Consider the following 17,535-nt stretch of genomic DNA (forward strand, 5'->3'; position numbering starts at 1 on the left):
ATGAACTAAAATCCAGCGCTCTTCCTAAATGAAATCTGATTTAATCTACTTGATTAAGATTCCTGATTTGGAAATTATTTGAGGTAAAAGAAAGCAAGGCAGCCAACCCAGCCTGGAGGAATGTCTCATCCTCACAGTGGTCTGGCAGGTTGCTTCCTGGGGATAGAAGACATAAGCCAGAACTGCAGTACAGGCTTGTGAAATGGAAAATGGAAGGGAGAAACTCGATAACTTCACAGAAAGTTTCAATCTTAAAATAGAGTTAAGCGAGCAGTATCCTGCAGAGAGTAGAGACTGTGTGTGTGCTTATTTCTGCTTCTAAGACTTCTCTGCTGCCCGCCACAGATCTGTATGAACATGATTGCTAAGGGCTGTAATTTAAAACCCAGAACAATGCATTAATAAATCTGACAAAGAATACAATGAGCACAAGTCAGACTTGGGAACTGCAGCAAATGCTGGAAAGCTGATGTGGCTACAAAAACTTTGTCTCATGACTGCCTGGATTGCTTTTACATGAGTCACCCGACCTCAGAATGTGGTCCTGCAAGGGCTGAGCTTTCCGATTACCCTTATTAGGGGTTTATTGTTTCTCAGGTTTCACACTGCAGGACTGTCATTCCAGAAAATGACAATGGATCTGATGGAAGCATCCCCCGAGGGTGGCTAGGGATTCATCTTGAATGCTGTGATAAAATTGCATAAATATTTTGGTTACTAGAAGAGCAGGATGCTTATGTGGTGACTACACTTACAGAGCCCTCTAATGTGGTATCAAGAAAACCTAGTATATATTTGTGATCATGTTTTCACTACGTATTAAACATGTCTGTATCAGAACAGTAAAACAGGTCCACAGAACCAAATCACTGTAAAAGAGCTAAACTAAAACCACAGAAAAAAATATACTGACTTAAGAGTCCCAATTTATTGAGGGACATGAAAAGATCACACTTGCTAATAACTAACAAAAAATATCCCTTCAGAATATCAGTTCTACCACTGAATTCAAATCCTGTCTTACTCAAGCGTTGTGTCGTCAGACTTCAGATTTCAGCCGATAGCATGAGGTTTGAATTCTGAAGCCTGCCTAGATCCAGATCTGGGAATTCAGTTCTAATCCCTCTCAACTTATTACCAACTTCATACCTACTTTTCTCCCCACAGAGCCCAAGTCTATATTTTCTTTAATGTCAGAAAGGAAATGTTCTCTTTGAAAATTTCAATCTTATTTCAATAGCTCCTAGCTGCTGAAATCCACAAGGCTGCATTTTTAGCTTAATTTTAATTTCTATAGGTATTTAAGCAGTTCTCCTACTCCTAGTTTTAAAATAAAAACTATAATCTATTTCTCACTTGCAAATAGATCTACTGTGGGTGAAGCAGGCTTTGGCATGGAAGTGACTGCAATCCAGAGGCCAAAATTTTTATTAAATGCTGTTTCGCATTTTTTTCCACTTTGGGAGCAGATACATGATGAATCAAACCTTTAATCTGAGTGATTGATATGCCAATTTATACCTTCTTTGCTTTGATCTTTCAGTCCTACCACAGAGCAAATTTGGCCTCATATTTAAAAACTTGGAAAATCCCATGGTTATAACGTCTGCTTTTTCTCACTTCCCATTCTGAAATAGTTGACTTTTTTGTGGTTCCTTTGAGAAGTGTAGCCCAGCATCTCCCTTGAATTTTGTTTTCTCTGTGTATTTAGGCAACTAAAGAACACTGCTTCAAGATTTCTCTTACTACTACTTTGCAGCAAATCACATGGTAGAGATCTTAACAAATTCAAAAAAATCGAGCCTGCATTCAAAAAAATTGCAAGTGTGCATGACTTTTAAGTACCTGCTAAAGTCTCATTAAGCTCATGCCTGAAGTAAAATCCACCTAAGTATTTTGCTGAACAGAGCCTTTTTGGATCAGATCCAAAGCACATTGCAGCCAGTCAAAAATTCCCATTGACTTCAGTGGGCTCCCAGCCGATTCCTGGGAGGTATTGTGTGTGTGAAGTTCAGCACTTCTGCCAAACTTCAGTGCTTGCTCTGACATGTGTTCTTTAGCTTTTTTGCACTGTCTCCTCTCAGCAGAAAAATGTAAAAATGTTAAGGCCTCCCTGAAAGGTCAGAGGAGTTTTTTCACCACTGCTTTAAATGCACTGTGGACAAAACTGAGGCATTGAAACCATTCCTTTCATCCTATGGGAAAAATAAAAGTAAATTATTTCAGGTCTAATATATCATTTTAGGTCTGATAAATGTCATTGCAGCTTTATAATTTTGAGGTTACATAAGTATCTTTATACAAATATTCAGGATATTCATTACAAATACCATATACATATATAAACATAGAATGCAAACTCACATTATTATACATAATCACAATCTTCTAATGGTTTAAATAGTTAACAAAATATTTTTGTTTTTCAGAATTACAACTTTCATAAGTTTATATTCTGCTGGAAATTTTAAAATAGAACATTTTCAGTTCAGAGAAAAACCAAATTTCTAACTTTCCAGTTTTCCATAGAAGAAAAATTTGGTTTTTCTGTTGAGACTTTCTAGAGTATTTCAAATGATATAGCCTTCTACACTTACTTCTCCCTACTACTCCTTACTAGTAAAAATGGAAATTCACTTTTCAACACCATCCTTTATTGAAAATACTTCTTTGTTATGTATACAACCAGTACCAGAATACCAAACTCAACTTTCAGAAATGAACCTTCCAAGAGCACAATGCATCAAACATTAATCTTAAAAGGGGGCTCACCGTTAATCATGGTGTGGCTCAGACTTGGAGATTTGTATTATGACTGTTCTGTTAATTAGTGAGTACGAGTACATATGGCACTTTCACTTGGCTTGCCTGTTTGAAGCAACTTAGAAACACTAATAAATTCCTTTTAAAATAGCCTTGCATTTAAACAAATGTACTTTGTATACAGTGTGACAAGCTAAGCTAAATTCAGCAGAGGAGAGCTCTGGTTTCTGGCAACTGTGTTAATTTTGTTGTAGCTTCGTTAAGTATAAAAATTGAGGCTCAAATCTTAAGAAGTCTTAAGGCAAATGAATTTCTGAAGTCTAATAAGCTGTACTGGTCCAATGCAGCTGGAGAACCAGTCTGTTGAATAAGAAAGAAAGAAAGAAAGAAAGAAAGAAAGAAAGAAAGAAAGAAAGAAAGAAAGAAAGAAAGAAAGAAAGAAACTGTATTTACACTATTTACACAGAAAGCTGTATGTGAAAGATGAAAGACTGAACTTTCTCCAAGGGAATTGAAGACTCTTTCTGTGCCTGAGGAGTCGCTGTACTGGCTTTTGATTGGCTTTTCACCACAGCAAGGATTCAAGGTGTGTTTGTCCTGTAAAGAGAAAAATTTACATCATTGTCAGCCATCTCCTTCAAACATTTTTCCTCCTCCACCTTCTCTGTCTGCCTGTTATTTATAGCAGTGACTCTTCCAAGTTGAAGACAAAATCAGAGAAAATGGCAACTTGGAAAATCAGCTGTTCATACAACTTTGAACTTGTCCTCTGCCCCACTAAAATCAGAGGTGGTGTAATTAATTCTTGCAGTGTTTTGCACAAGTCATTGCCTTGTTCTGCAAGGACCTTGTTCTTCAGTCATTACTAGTCAAAGCAAAAATTCCCTCACTTGCATTCAGAACAAGATTAGGAAATAAATTCTCTTTTCTTTCTATGTTTTTTTAACATGTGAAGCAGTACTTAGTAGGATAAACACAGATAAAGTAGAGAGGTTATTGGAACAAGCAAGTGCAGTGACTTCTCTTACTCAATAACAAAAACAACAGATTAATTAGGAACCTTGTTCCCCAAAGAGAAGGCAGTTAAATTCTTCCTGTCAAGATTTCAAAGTAGTTAAAAAAAAACCAATCAAACAAACAAAAAACCAAAACCAGAGAGAAATAAGAAAGCCTTTAAAGCAAATAAATCATATCACCACTGTAGACCCTGCAGCAGGGGGAAAGTGAGATGTTGGTATGTAAGAGGAAAAGTGTAGATAATTTTTGAGATCATACTTGGTGGATTCTTTAAAAGAAACAATGGTCAGGAGAGCTACAGAATAAAGCAAAAGTCCACAACAGAGACTCTGTACTTACAATATGTCAGCACTGTCCACCTGCAGAAGATCATAGAACTATTGCAAGGAGAGAAATGCCAAAAACTGCTGATTCTATAAATAAAGAGAGAAAATGAATAGGAGAAAGCAGAGGAAGCCTCCACCCTTCATGCTTTCCTGACCTCTTATGTTTAGGTGGTGCTTTTAAATCCTCTCACTGACTGTTTCCCTTGTGCTTCCCTGGTGACTTACTCCTCTCACAGACTAGTTAAACCAACAGACAGTAATTTATACTTCTGTAATTCACATAATGACTCTTCATTGTCCCAGGATAATCTGAAACATTTTCTGTCTTAGTGGAGCATTAACTTATGTTGTACAGATATCTACATAAAGGCAGCTTACCAAAATACCCAGTTGGAACAGCTTTGTACATAGAGGTTTAATAAATCTCTATACTTTCAGATAATTTAATAGAGTTGGTGTTATTACAAATACATGAAATCATAAGCCCTTAAGCTTTGCATCTCACCAGCATTATTTCTCCCCCGTTTTATCAGCAGTTATACCAATGGTACAGCAAAGCAGCCCCATCACCTTTTTTCCCCTCAGATGGCACTGCCTAGTCAGAGAAGAATATTTGGCTGCAAGTCCCCTGGACTCTGAGAGGCAAGGGAGGTGAGAGGAAAAGTGGGCTACATGAATAAGTAGAGCATGCCTGATTCCAGAACAGCAGTTAGTAATGAGAAGCACAGATATCTTCTCCAGGACAAGGCTATGTTGGTTTCAGCTTGATTTTGCAAAATCCAAGTGAATTAGGCTGTCATTTTGTAATGAACACTGCTTCTTTACCTGCTGGATTACTGCTAGGCAGCTGAAGCACAAATTACATATGACTGATTTCAAGCTTTGTTTTAGAGTGAGACCATTTTTTTAACCTTCTGTGTTATTTTTCTCTTCATTAAGAGTAAATAGATTTGAGAACATCTACAGAATGCTTCAGGCTCTAAAATCTCAAAAATAGAGCTGATGTTCTAAAAATAATATGTATTAGTAAAGCAGCTGCTAAGTTCTGCACAATAAGAAATCAATATTAATGAAAATATTTTCTCTCTCTAACTTTCCACTGTCTGCTTCAAGCCTCCAGCACCTCTTGGGAGTTGTTCTGATTATACTCTTAGGCAGTTGTTTTAAAACTAAGCAAATCAAGGGGAGAAAGTTTTGAAAAATTGTTTTGTCTTTGTCCCAAGGTAGAAAAATATCTCATTAAATATAAAGTCATGATAGAGTGGGGATATCTGTGATTGTCTGGGTTACCAGCCATAGCATGTGGCTATACTACACTGTACAAAATGACTGGGCCCACTGCAACAGCTATAAGTAATGGGTATACACACACTGCCATTTTTCTTCCACAGAGAAATCAACACATGAAACATACCCTGTAGTCCATGAGTATGCCAAAGTACGTGTTCTATAATTCTATTCATTTAATGAAAAGAAATAGCACCACTTCTGAACAGTTAGGGAAGATAATGAGCATTATGAGCCATTGCAATCATTGTGATACCAAATCCTTTACACATAGGAGAAGCTTGGAATACTTCCCTAAAAGAAAATTGTGAGAACTGGAAATATTGAAATTTTCCAGAGGGGGAAAAATAATTAAACCACAGTGTTATTTCATCTCTCTTAGATCTTTGTTAACCACATCAGGAAGAGAAAAAGGAGCTGTCTTCTCTTCATTAACCACATTTAGCTTTGATACAATGGCTCAAGGAACATGGTTCTCCCCTTAGTTATTCAGTAACTTCTCACAACTATTCCAATTGTACACTCTGTAAGAAACTCATGTTTCTTGTTTGTAAAAGATAAAGCTGTTCAATAAAGATTAGGGACTTCATGGGAGTATTACAAATAGGGACACACAAGAATGAAAGCACTTCACACCCACCTGTATCTGCACAGTGATAAAATAGTGGAGAAAACCTACACGGTAACAGTGTAAGCCATCCCCTGTTTCAGATACCAGGTGAGAGGAATCTTGGGGAACCACCCATGAATAAACAGTGCAAACTCTGTGGAAGGGCATGGCTAATTGTTCAGCAATTCCAGTTTTTCTTATGGAAAATATGCATCTTGCCTACATGCAGATTCGCCTGTTGAATAAATTTTTCCTTTTTTAAAAATTCCCTTCTAATAGCTTTAATGATTATTTTAACAGCATAATTTTCCTGACAGCATAATTTTCCTGACTAATGTAATGAGAAGTTGAATGTGTAGTCTGGTCCAAAAGTTCACTGAAATTTAGAAGAATTTTGACAAACTAAGATGGAAAGCATGAGAGACACATGAAATCTGTGGTGGTTTTCAAAAATCTTGATATAAAATCCAGAACTTTCTGCAGACATTTTGCTCTGAAGCTTTGGTGTTGATAGATGCCAAAAGTCAAGATAAAGTTCAGAGGGAGAAGAATCCATGAAGTTTTCAACTAGAAAGAGTTTGAAAGAATCCTCAAAATTGTTAGTTCCTGGGTTTTAAATGGTCCCAATTACTCTGACGTACATGGCTGAGTCACTTATGAGCAGCTTCTTGTGCCCAAACGTGGCTGTGTGGAGATGCACGAGGACTCAAGAGAGTCTGATCTAGCTTCAGTTTCTAATCTTGCTGCTGCCTCCCCACAACAAAAATGAAAGGCTTGGAAAATAATTTTCTTTTCAGGATAAAAGACGGAATTTAAAATTTTGTGGTTTCCACTGTGCCTATCCCAGCTCTGAATTAACTTAGTACTAGTTTATCTGTGCACAGGCCAGCACAAAGGAAAAAAGCACAGAACAGCAGTGATTGCTCAGCAGTCAGCACTGTACATGAGGCAGGGATTTTCCAGGTCATTTTTATCCAGTTCATCACTGCAATTTGCTGGTCCAATTCTGCCAAATCAACAGAAGTACTTCTTAAAAGAAAGCCTCACCCAGTTCTGCACAGGCAGCAGTCTAAGAGTTTGCAGGGTTACTGGCACTTTTCATCAGAGATCCATTGTGAACTGCACTTTAAATAAAGCACGCAAAGATTAGAAAATTCTCACTACTGCTGGACATATTCATATCCCCATGGAGATTTATAACAACTGATGATTTTGCCCAGTTGAAATAGCAACATTGTCCCTGCCTGTAGCAGGCTGAGACATGAAGGGAAGAATGTGTGAGGAGGCTTGTGACCAAAACACATGCTGCTGTTTCTCATTTGAGGAGTGATTGATGTACACAGAAAAAAAGTAAACAGTTTTGCCTATTGATGGCCTGGTGAAGAAAAGAATGGCTGGAATGAAACCATGTAAGGGGCGGGGCGGGGGGGGGGGGGGGGGGAAGTGAAGTAAAATTGAGAAATGTTTCATTGCAGGCACTCAGACAACACTTCAAAAATGCATGTAAGAATACCTTGTACTGCCCTTAGTCCTGCTGAAGGCAATGTAGAATGAATTATTATTCCATGAGAGCAGATACAGTCTAACTCTAATTCAGATGAAGGAAAACAAGAAAACAGTACTTACTGGGACAGCATTTGGTAATCACAGAACCATAGAAAACTTGAAAGACTTTGACCTTCAAAGTCTTTTAGGGCTTTCCATTCCCCTGCCCTAAGGGAGAAGCAACCATATCCATGTAAATCCTGTCAAAGGGTTCTTCTTGCCATCCTTAAGCTCCCTCAAGGTGGTTCCACAGCCTTCCCAGATAATTTACTGTCCTCCAAGCCAAGTCTCTTCAGCAGGAGACTGGTGCAGCTACATCCCAGGAGGACGGAAGAGCAGCTGGAGGGCAGACAGTCAGGAAGCCCTGGTGAGCTAAAGATGGGCAGCTCTTCTTACCCTCATGGTCAGTCCAGGCCTGGTGGCACACAAGAGAAATTGCTCATAAAATGGCCTCACTGGGTTAATAGGACCATTGTTTTTAAGAAAAATCCTTAAACACTACACATCTGCCTCTATCTTCATAGTGATAAAACAGGGAAGAAAATCTATGTGGAAGCATGTGATGGCTTCAGGTACCAGGTGGGCTGGTACATTTTTGTTTTGTACATGGTTCGAAAGGCAAGGCTGTACATGAAACCATTCCAGAAGTTCTCTGGAAGGCATGTGATATGTCTCATGTTTCTTTTAAATGAGTGCTTTGGCCACTTTAGGAAAATCTGGTCTATTAACTAAAGCATGTACCAGGGAAAAGAAAGAGATCCTTGATGGAAAGGTTAGCTGGAAAGAGGAAGTAAATATCAATGGGAGAACTGGAGTGAAAGGAAAATTAAGAGCAGTGTGTGACTTTCTCTGTGCTTTCTCATGCAGGAAAATCCCTTTGCTTTCTTCTTACACAGTGTGGCTAACCTGCAACCCATGCTGTGTAGCTCAGACTGCCAGCTCGTGTATTACCTCCACATTCATTTAAAGAGTTGATCTGAAAAATCATTATCCTTGCCTTTCACACTGATTGAAAACTTCTGCTGACATACCCTGGTGACTGACTCCTTCCCAAATGATTATCTGACCTAGTAATGTCTTTTGAGTCAGCTTCTCTAGCTACACATACCCTGTCACTGACTAGCCACAGATAGATTGATTCTTACTTTCAATGTCATCAAACTAATTCTGGGATTTTAAAGCTGGACAGCAAGGTATAAAATCAATGAAAACTGCCATTCACATAAAAGTTGCTCCCTTCAAAAATCCATATCTATGGTGAAGCATTATGACTAGAATTGACTGCAATTGGATCTGATTAATAGTACCATTGGATCTGACAGTATCTCATGGCACCATCACTAAAACAGAAAATTCACTGAATATTGGCTCAGGTCACTGTGTAGAATTGTTGCCACAGCTTCCATCCCATCCTCTCATCTTTACTGGAAACACTGCATGTATTCAGGGTGCTAGAGATGAACTTGAACTTCACTGACATCACAGACCATTTCTTTTTACACTCCTGTTGTATCCTGCTGTAGAAAGGTTTTGCTTATGATGCTGAAAAATTTTATGGACAACACTAAAACATATTTTATGGCATTTTCCATCTAAAATCAGTTCAGGAATCAACTCAGGAATATAAACATCACACAAAAAAAATCTTCTTAAACACATTTCAAATGTGATCTCTTCTCTAAAAATGATTGTAACTGTGGAAATGCTTTTCTGCCAAACTGGATGCTCCTCCCATCATTACCAGTTCTGTTTTTGCCTAAAAGTGATATTTGTTTTTGTGGTAGCTACATTTTTATACTCAGCTTCCTCCTCTACAATACTGTATAAAAGACCCCATTCCTAAGGTGCTGCTCTTCTCAGGACACAGCTTGTGTCTTTGTCAACCTAGCTTTACTATGAAGTTAAACATCACTATAATGTTTATACCAGCTCTCAGGCTTTCAAACTCTTCCATTTTCTGCTCATCTTGACCAAGGAACTGAATAGCTTTTTTTCAAGTTTTCAAACTTTCAGCTGAGAGAAACGCTCTTCAGCTCAGTGTGCTAGAATATATCAGCCACCTTTACTTTTGGAGCACTTGGAAGAGCGGGAAACAACACACATTAAAACCCTCTGAAATCTTCCCCAGTCCCTGCCATTGGTACTGGCACATCAAAGCCAGCGGTGACGAGCACCAGTGGAACCCAGTACCACTGAGGTGGTCTGAATGTTAAAGGTTCATCTGATAGTTTGGGTCATCACCTCCATGGGTCAACATCTCCATGAATGTAGGCATCTTGGTCCTGGCAGATTAAACAAGAAAAATTGATATAAAATTGGGTCAGGTATGGCTAGAAAATGTGGCAGTGCAGTGAAAAGTCTGGTCCAACATGTGTGAGATACAGCTAAGCTAGAACACCAAAATACAGTGAAAGGCAAAATTCAGGCCCAAGATAAGAGCAGCATGACACACCAGTTTAAATTTAACACCAGGAAGTATAAACCTCTTCTCTCTGTAAGCAATAATTTTTATCTTCATTTCATTTCCATGTGCATATGCAGAAATATGTTAATCTTTATGTTGCCCCCTAGGACTACCAGAAACACTCTGAATCATTCATAAAAACTGACTACCTAAAGCCTTAAATAAATCCTTTAAATGTGTCATTTCAGAACTTGTATTTTTCCTAATTATTATTCATATACTTCTTCAATTCAAATCCCAATCTGTCTGTTAAAAGATTATCACTAAGGTTAAATTTAATTCATTCATATCTGACCATTCAGCTCTACATAATATAATGTGACTTTCTATTGCTCATGCTTTATTTTTTATTCTGTATAGAATAACTGAAATAAAATTATTTTCATACAGTTGAATGGACCTAAATCACTAATTTTGTCAGCTGATGATCTGCCCTCCCATGTTTCAGGTTTTCTTTAGTTAGCCTGCAATGCATGCCAGACACCTTTAGACTGTCCATTTACCACCAGTCAACTGTTATATTATAAAAGTATGGTTTTATTAATATGTCCTTGAAAAACTTGCTATCAGAAAACTATTCAAAATTTCTTCTAGATAAAATGGTGGGAAATATTTCTAGGTAGTTTTAGAGCTTCTTTTACTGGGAAATGTTACTGAAGTTTTAATGGGATTGAAATTTTCTTTTGCAATGCAGTCACTACGAGATACTGTTGTTCGCTTTTTGAAAAAAAAAAAGCTAGCTTAGGAATGCTGTCTTTTATTTAAAAATAAAATAAAATGAAGTGCAGCTGACAAAGTTCAGATAATTGGACAGAGCAGCAGAGCTTAAACCAACAATGTATTCAGCATACTGACATGTGATATCTTTGGAAATCTCCATAGGGTCTTTTAGCTTACAGTGAGCCATTGCAGAATCCTGGACTGTTGTAGAATAAAGGCTTTGCTCTTTCAGGCATGCACCAATTTCTAATAACATAATTCTTTTTTCAGCTTCTCCTTTCCACCAGATCAATTAATATTCTACTTGGTAAACACAGAAGTTTTCACCACCTCAGTCGAGAATCCTGCAAGTAATGCCAGAACCCTATGCAAAAATTCAAATCCAGAAAAAATGTGATTTGTGGAGCATCAGTAGGGTCTGTCATTACTGCACACTGTTCTCATTAAGATATAATAAACCAATCACTGGTAGAAAGCCAATAAAACAAGGATGGGGAAAATGGGTGCTAAATGAGAGCCACTGGAATAGATAGAACAAAAGACTAGCAGCTGTCCTCCTGCCACCCTGGGTACCTCTAGTAGCCCTGCTTCTCAGGGGTGTGCACAGCCTGTGATTAAAACATCTGCTATTCAAGTTTAAGGCTTAAAGTACTAACTGTAAAGTTTTAGAGACAATTTTGTGGCTAGGAAACTTACAGTCTTGCTGCTATGAGATTTGCCTCATTCCCAAAGTGAAAGGAAGAACTAGGGGCTGACATTGTTTCTGAACAACATGGTACTGAATAAAGTTTAAAAAAAATATTCTATTACTTTTTTATCTCCTAATGTGAACAGTTCTTTTTCTTGAATTTTCCTTGAATTGAGCTCAGTACAATATGTTTGATTCTCAAGAGAGACTGAATGTCAAACTTTACCGAGTGTTGATCTAAAATTACTGGCCAGCTGAACCAGCAGTGATGTTTAGCAAGTTATGCATTTTGCAGCAACCTGATGACATTACAAAAACCAGACTGATAGGACTTGGAAGAAGATTTCACTCTAACCTCAGCAGGAATATCCTGTAAAGCCTTTGAATTTTTGCTTAGTAAGTGAAACAAACTTGTAACTCCATCAAATCTGTATCTCACCTGACTGAACAGTCTCAAAAAAATCATCTTGATCAAGCTAAAACGTCAAGAAATTCAGTTAGCCTCCTGATGCAATAGGAGGCTCAAAGAGATGTCAGACCTAAATTGTGGAAAGAAGACAAGCTAAAGATAGAGACAATACATTTAAACAACCATAAGAGTAAGAGCTGTAATTAATATTTATTGCGTAGACGAACAAATATGCTAAAATAGAGACAAGAATCCAAGTTGAAAGGGCTTAGTAGCCCTGTGGTGGCCAGCTAACACACAATAGTGTTGTCTTCAGGAAACAAAAGGATTGTGTCATGTGTTCTGTGTCCCAACTCCTGTGGCCATGTTTCAAAACATCCACTCCTTTCCTCTCTTTGCCAACAAACAACAAAAAAAAGCAAAAAACCCCCTCTATGTACCGAACTCTGTAGCTAGATCTTGACCCCACCATGATAAATGCAGCAAGCAAAGCTCTGCCAGTCCTGGAGAAGACACTTTTTCATAGCAGTGAAGGAAACCACTGGTGCATTGCTGTTCCTTTTGCTGGCTATGTTTTTCCCATGGCTGCAGTGCCATGATTTCTAAATCTGACCACTTAACAGCTGATATGCATTCATGTTGCATGAAATGTGGTGGGGAGGTTAAATATAAAACAGGATGTAAAAATTTAATATACATAAATAATGAAATGAGAGGCAGAAAATCAACTAAATTGCAGTCAAGATAAATGTCAAGAGTTTAATGCAGAAAGAAAATATGTATTGCTGAATAAAAAGAGCAAAGCACATGACTAGCATCTCAAAAATCTTAAAAAATAACTTTAAATACTATGAATTATGTACTATGAGCAACCAATGAAAGCATAGCAGAAGATGTACTAAAGAAATGTATTGTAAGAAAATGCTTTCTTGCAGTAGTGGCAACAAATCTGAGACATTTCTTTGAGACACTCCCCTATTTGGTTAAATAAGGATAAATTCACAGAAATGCGATGTAGTGATCAGTACACTTACATGAAGCTGGAGTTCATGGTGATCTGGAAAAGGCAATGGTCAGGTGAGACAGAGATCAGACAGACCTCCTAGTTCAGAGCTTGGACAGAGGACGTGCCAGCAGAAATTCAGAAGTCACTGACTGTTCAGATACTGGCAGCCACACAGACCTGTGCCTGGAAATGCTGTCACATAGGACACTAAGACATCCTGCAATGTTTTGTTCTACTGTTTCTTCAAGGAGGGATCTTATCCTGTACAGGCACAGAAGTTTAGTGTATGGAACCAACTACAGGGCAAGTGGTAGGCATTGCTTCTAGGAAGCCATTTCATTATGAATAATTTAACATTATTTGAGGGTTTTTTCCATCCTCAAAATTCACCATAAAAATAAATAGTAGAAGAGAAGGGAAGGGAAGGGAAGGGAAGGGAAGGGAAGGGAAGGGAAGGGAAGGGAAGGGAAGGGAAGGGAAGGGAAGGGAAGGGAAGGGAAGGGAAGGGAAGGGAAGGGAAGGGAAGGGAAGGGAAGGGAAGGGAAGGGAAGGGAAGGGAAGGGAAGGGAAGAAAGAAAAAAGAAAAGAAAAGAAAAGAAAAGAAAAGAAAAGAAAAGAAAAGAAAAGAAAAGAAAAGAAAAGAAAAGAAAAGAAAAGAAAAGAAAAGAAAAGAAAAGAAAAGAAAAGAAAAGAAAAGAAAAGAAAAGAGAGAAAAGAAAGAGGAAAAGTTGCTGTACATTTAAAGGCATCTGAGCTTCTCTTTGCAGTGCAAGTGCAAGCAAAGTATGAGCAAAGTCAGTGGCACTGACCTTCCTATTGTTGAAAGGAAAGCAAGAAATTCTTGACAGTTTCCAGGGCAAAACAAGGGAGAGCTTGCAAACATGTCTCTGTGGGGGCTCTAAACAATAGCAAAGGTTCTTTCCCAGGGTTGAATTTCTCTATTCCTTTGGCACACTTTCACAAAAGGGTTGGGTCCTTCGAGGTTATCTGCAATGTGCTTACGCTCGGAGCATTAATATGCCTGTTAGCTCTGTACCTTCAGCATGCTTTTACTGTCATTAAAGAGTGATTATATTGCAGAAAAACATATATCTTGGAGATGAGACACTGGACTGAAGAAAAGCAAGCCTCCAGGCTCTTTTCATGGCTCTTCAGGCAAGCAATATGCATCACATTTCTATTAACCATATATGTTTAGTTCATAAGCTCTTTGAACAGAGATTCTTTCTTTCCTTGTGTATGTAGGTATAGAATAACAGCATTTTAGAGAAGTGGCCTGGGCTAGAATGCCTTTTAACCACTAACTGTACACTAAGAAATTTAGAAACTATGCAAAAAAACAATTTTGCAGGCCTTTCTATAAATAAAAATATTTAAAACTTCATTCAACAATTTTCCTTTTTTATTTCTTGAGAGTACTGAAGAGTTTGAAGTGTACTGATCTTTGGCTGTGCTGACTCTCAGTTTCCCAAACACAAATGCATATTTCTTTGACCATATGCTATTGATTTCCAGCCATGTGAGGCACAATATTTCTTTGCAGTATTGACCCTGTTGGGATGAAATTGCCATCAGCAAGCAGGTTGTGAGAACAAGAGCATGTGTGGTGAGACTTTGCTGTCCACAGCTGCAGAGGCTGCTGGGTTTGGATACAGCTGTGCAGCACAGGGGTATTTTTAATTACCTCAAAGAATTAAAGCAGAGACTGCATTCAGCATCACATTAAGGATGCAAAAGCTTCATTGTGGTGCAAGAATTCATGGAGGTGAATGACCTGATCTAAACCAAACCGAATTATTCCTGCCTGTTCCAGTTAGCTTCTCCCAGGGGCACAGCTGCATAACAATATTGCCAGCATGGTATGGGAAGTTTGTATTTCTGAAAAAAATTAGGATTAGCATTATGCAAGTCTGTGGAGTGAATCATCCTCGCTGCATGGAGAGAAAGTATTTGAAATAATTTATACCATTTTAAAACACCATTTTCCTTATTTACTAAATACAAGCCTGCTCATCCCTTTGGTATGTGTACCAGCTGTGTTTCTGTTTACTGCTGCCCACTTCTTTCAGAACTTCTGCTCTACCTAAAACTTTACTAATAGGCAGGCCAAATATGCTGCTTTAACTGGTTTTGTGAATCCCAGGCTCTGCCCTGAAATCATTGTCCGTATCCACCAATGACACCACTCAGCAGAAAGTGCAATTACTCAGCTGTTCTGTTGAATAATAATGAAGCAAGTAGGCAAAAGTAGTGAAAAATGTTTGTGCTGGGCTAAACTCTACTCAGCTACACAAGCTCATCCATATTTGAAATACACAGGACTAGCTTTTTGTTGCAGCAGTTTATCCCCTACGCAATAGTAATGAGGAAAAGAACAAAGTGTATCAGCACTAGAAATACTTTAATAGGACTAGGATTAAATTTAATTGCCTCATTATAAAAGATCAGTTTATCAAATCCACTGTCTTAGTCCCAATTAAAACTCAGTCAGCATGCCTGTGGCTCTTCAAAATAGCAAGAGAGCATTTTTCACATGTTAAGGCAGGCAAAATTTCTATTTTGACTGGGATAAAACATTTATGAGATGTGCTGTCCATTGGCCACTTCTTCCAACCCCACCTAAGAACACTTGTGGCTGTTGGAGAGTGACTCTTTATAGGAAAGTAAACAGCCCCAGACATAATACTTCTTCTCTAAGTGTAAGAACCTCCTTTGCCTAGTTCTCAAGGGGTGAAAGTGCAGATTTAATCAGTCTTTACACTTTTATATTTTTTAAATTATTTAACTTTTATTACTGTTGCACCATTTATACAATTACATATAATTTCAATGCATCCATTGTACATTTTGTTTTTTCATTTGTTTTCCAATGAGTGTGTGTTGGTGTCTGTGACACAGAATGGAAGAGAAACTGGAACTGCAATGAACGCAGACTTTTTCATTTCCACTGACCAATAAACAGAACTACAGGTGCACCCAACCACGGACATGCATTAACTCGTCATGAGAAATCTAGGTAGGCTAAGTAGGATGAGAATGCTTTTTACTCCCAAAAAATATTTGGAGAGGAAGAATTGGAGGATTGGCATTGAGAAATATGTGGACAGCTAAGTGGGTTTTGTCTGAAAGTTGGCATTCATCCACTGCATAAAAAAAATATCAAAATAAGAAAGGCTGTAAATAAAAAAAAAACCACAGAAAATACTGCTTTCATAAAGATCTGATTGCCTTGGCACAAACCTAGTGGGCAGAATCAAACGCATCACTCCCAAACCCCATTACAGAACAAAAAGAAGATTTTGATACACTGGTGGAGTGCATTTACAGCAGTTCAGATACAAAAGATGTGCTGTACTTTCAGACATCCATTTATTTATTTATTTATTTTAATCCAGGACTTGTGTCAAGTTGGCAGAAAGTATATTAGATATTTCCCCACAAAAATACTATTTGGATTCTCCCCCCTCCCTCCCTCCCAACTTGATGGGACATCCTTTTCACTTTTTCTCTTTTGTTTTTTTTTTTCTCCTTCTTTTCTGGGCAATACATATTTGCTATTTCAGATCTGAAACGAGTTAGTATAGCTGAAAAAATAAAAAAAAGACACAGGTTGTTTTAAGTGGTTGTTTCAACAGGCTGTCCAATTTAATCTTGCACTGCTATGGTTTGATCCGAATTAGTGGCTGGAACTTCAGAAGGTTTCGCTTCCTCTGGAGGGGCTGCAGGGTCCGAGGCCTTAGCAGTGGAACTAGGTGCTGCTGTTGCCGCGGGCTCCTTGGAAGAGGGCGCAGCCTCGTTGCTGCTAGGTTTTGAGTCTGAAGCTGGGGCCACTTCACTTTTAGTTTCTTGGGCTGCAGGCGTTGCGGGAGCCTCAGTCTTTTTGGCTTCCCCTTCCTCTTTGCTCTTGTCATCTGCTTTACTGGGAGCTGTGGCTTCTGAAGGCTGGGAAGCTTTTGCATCGGTGCTAGGCTCAGAGGGTTTGGGCGCTTCGCTACTGGCAGCAGGAGCAGAGGCAGCAGTCGGCTCCTCTTGCTTGGGTGCCTGCTCGGTGTTCTTCTGTGGCTCTACTTTCGCATCCACAACGGCCTCTGACTTCTCAGGTTCTGTTTTCTGGGTTTCTTCCTGGGTCACTGCTTTCTCCTTCTCCCCTTCTTTTTCTTCCGTCTTATTGGCAGTGACCTGAGTATCCTTTTCTCCCTTCTCCTCCTTGTTGTTCTCCTTCACTTCTGTGGTCTCTGTGGTTTTCTGGGCATCCTCAGCCTCCTTTGGAGTCTCCTCTTCCTCAGTTGCTGCTCCTTCAGCCTTCTTGTCTTTGTCTTTAGCTTTTTCATCATTGACACTGTATCCCTTCTTCTTCTTGCTCAGTTTGCCTCCCATGTTGGAGCTCTGTAATAGAAAAGAGAAAGGGATTGATTACACAAAGCCCAGTATTCACCACTGAGTGCAAAGGAAAAAATTGATTCTGGTTCCTGAAAAGAAGACCACATAAGGTTGGGTAAGATGTTGCCAGCTGAATGTATTGATGCTGCAGAGCACCACTGCCACTGAGCTTACGTCCTGCTCAGCCCTGCAGAATTTCAGTCAGCAAATGCCCTTCTGCCACACCCCCTACAAACAGTCCTGCAAACACCTCTAACCCTGGTTACAGTTCAGCGGGGAGGAAGGGGTCAGAATAACAAGAAGTAGCAGGACAATGGAGG

At 38.8% G+C, this 17,535-nt stretch overlaps 1 protein-coding gene across 2 annotated transcripts in view; it reads right to left on the reverse strand.

The window, feature by feature from the left end:
• Positions 1–15,596: 15,596 nt before the first annotated feature.
• BASP1 (brain abundant membrane attached signal protein 1) overlaps positions 15,597–17,535 on the reverse strand; it is a 50,913-nt gene continuing 48,974 nt past the window's right edge. For both annotated transcript variants that reach the window (XM_071453929.1, XM_071453938.1), the window contains exon 2: positions 15,597–17,221. In XM_071453929.1, the coding sequence (XP_071310030.1) occupies positions 16,481–17,212 (732 nt within the window). In that variant the 5' untranslated portion in view covers positions 17,213–17,221 and the 3' untranslated portion in view covers positions 15,597–16,480. The remainder of the gene's footprint in view (positions 17,222–17,535) is intronic.

Source organism: Agelaius tricolor, unplaced genomic scaffold (assembly GCF_023055355.1).
Source record: "Agelaius tricolor isolate 1412-34295 unplaced genomic scaffold, bAgeTri1.0.p SCAF_2, whole genome shotgun sequence".
Classification (NCBI taxonomy): Eukaryota; Metazoa; Chordata; class Aves; order Passeriformes; family Icteridae; genus Agelaius; species Agelaius tricolor.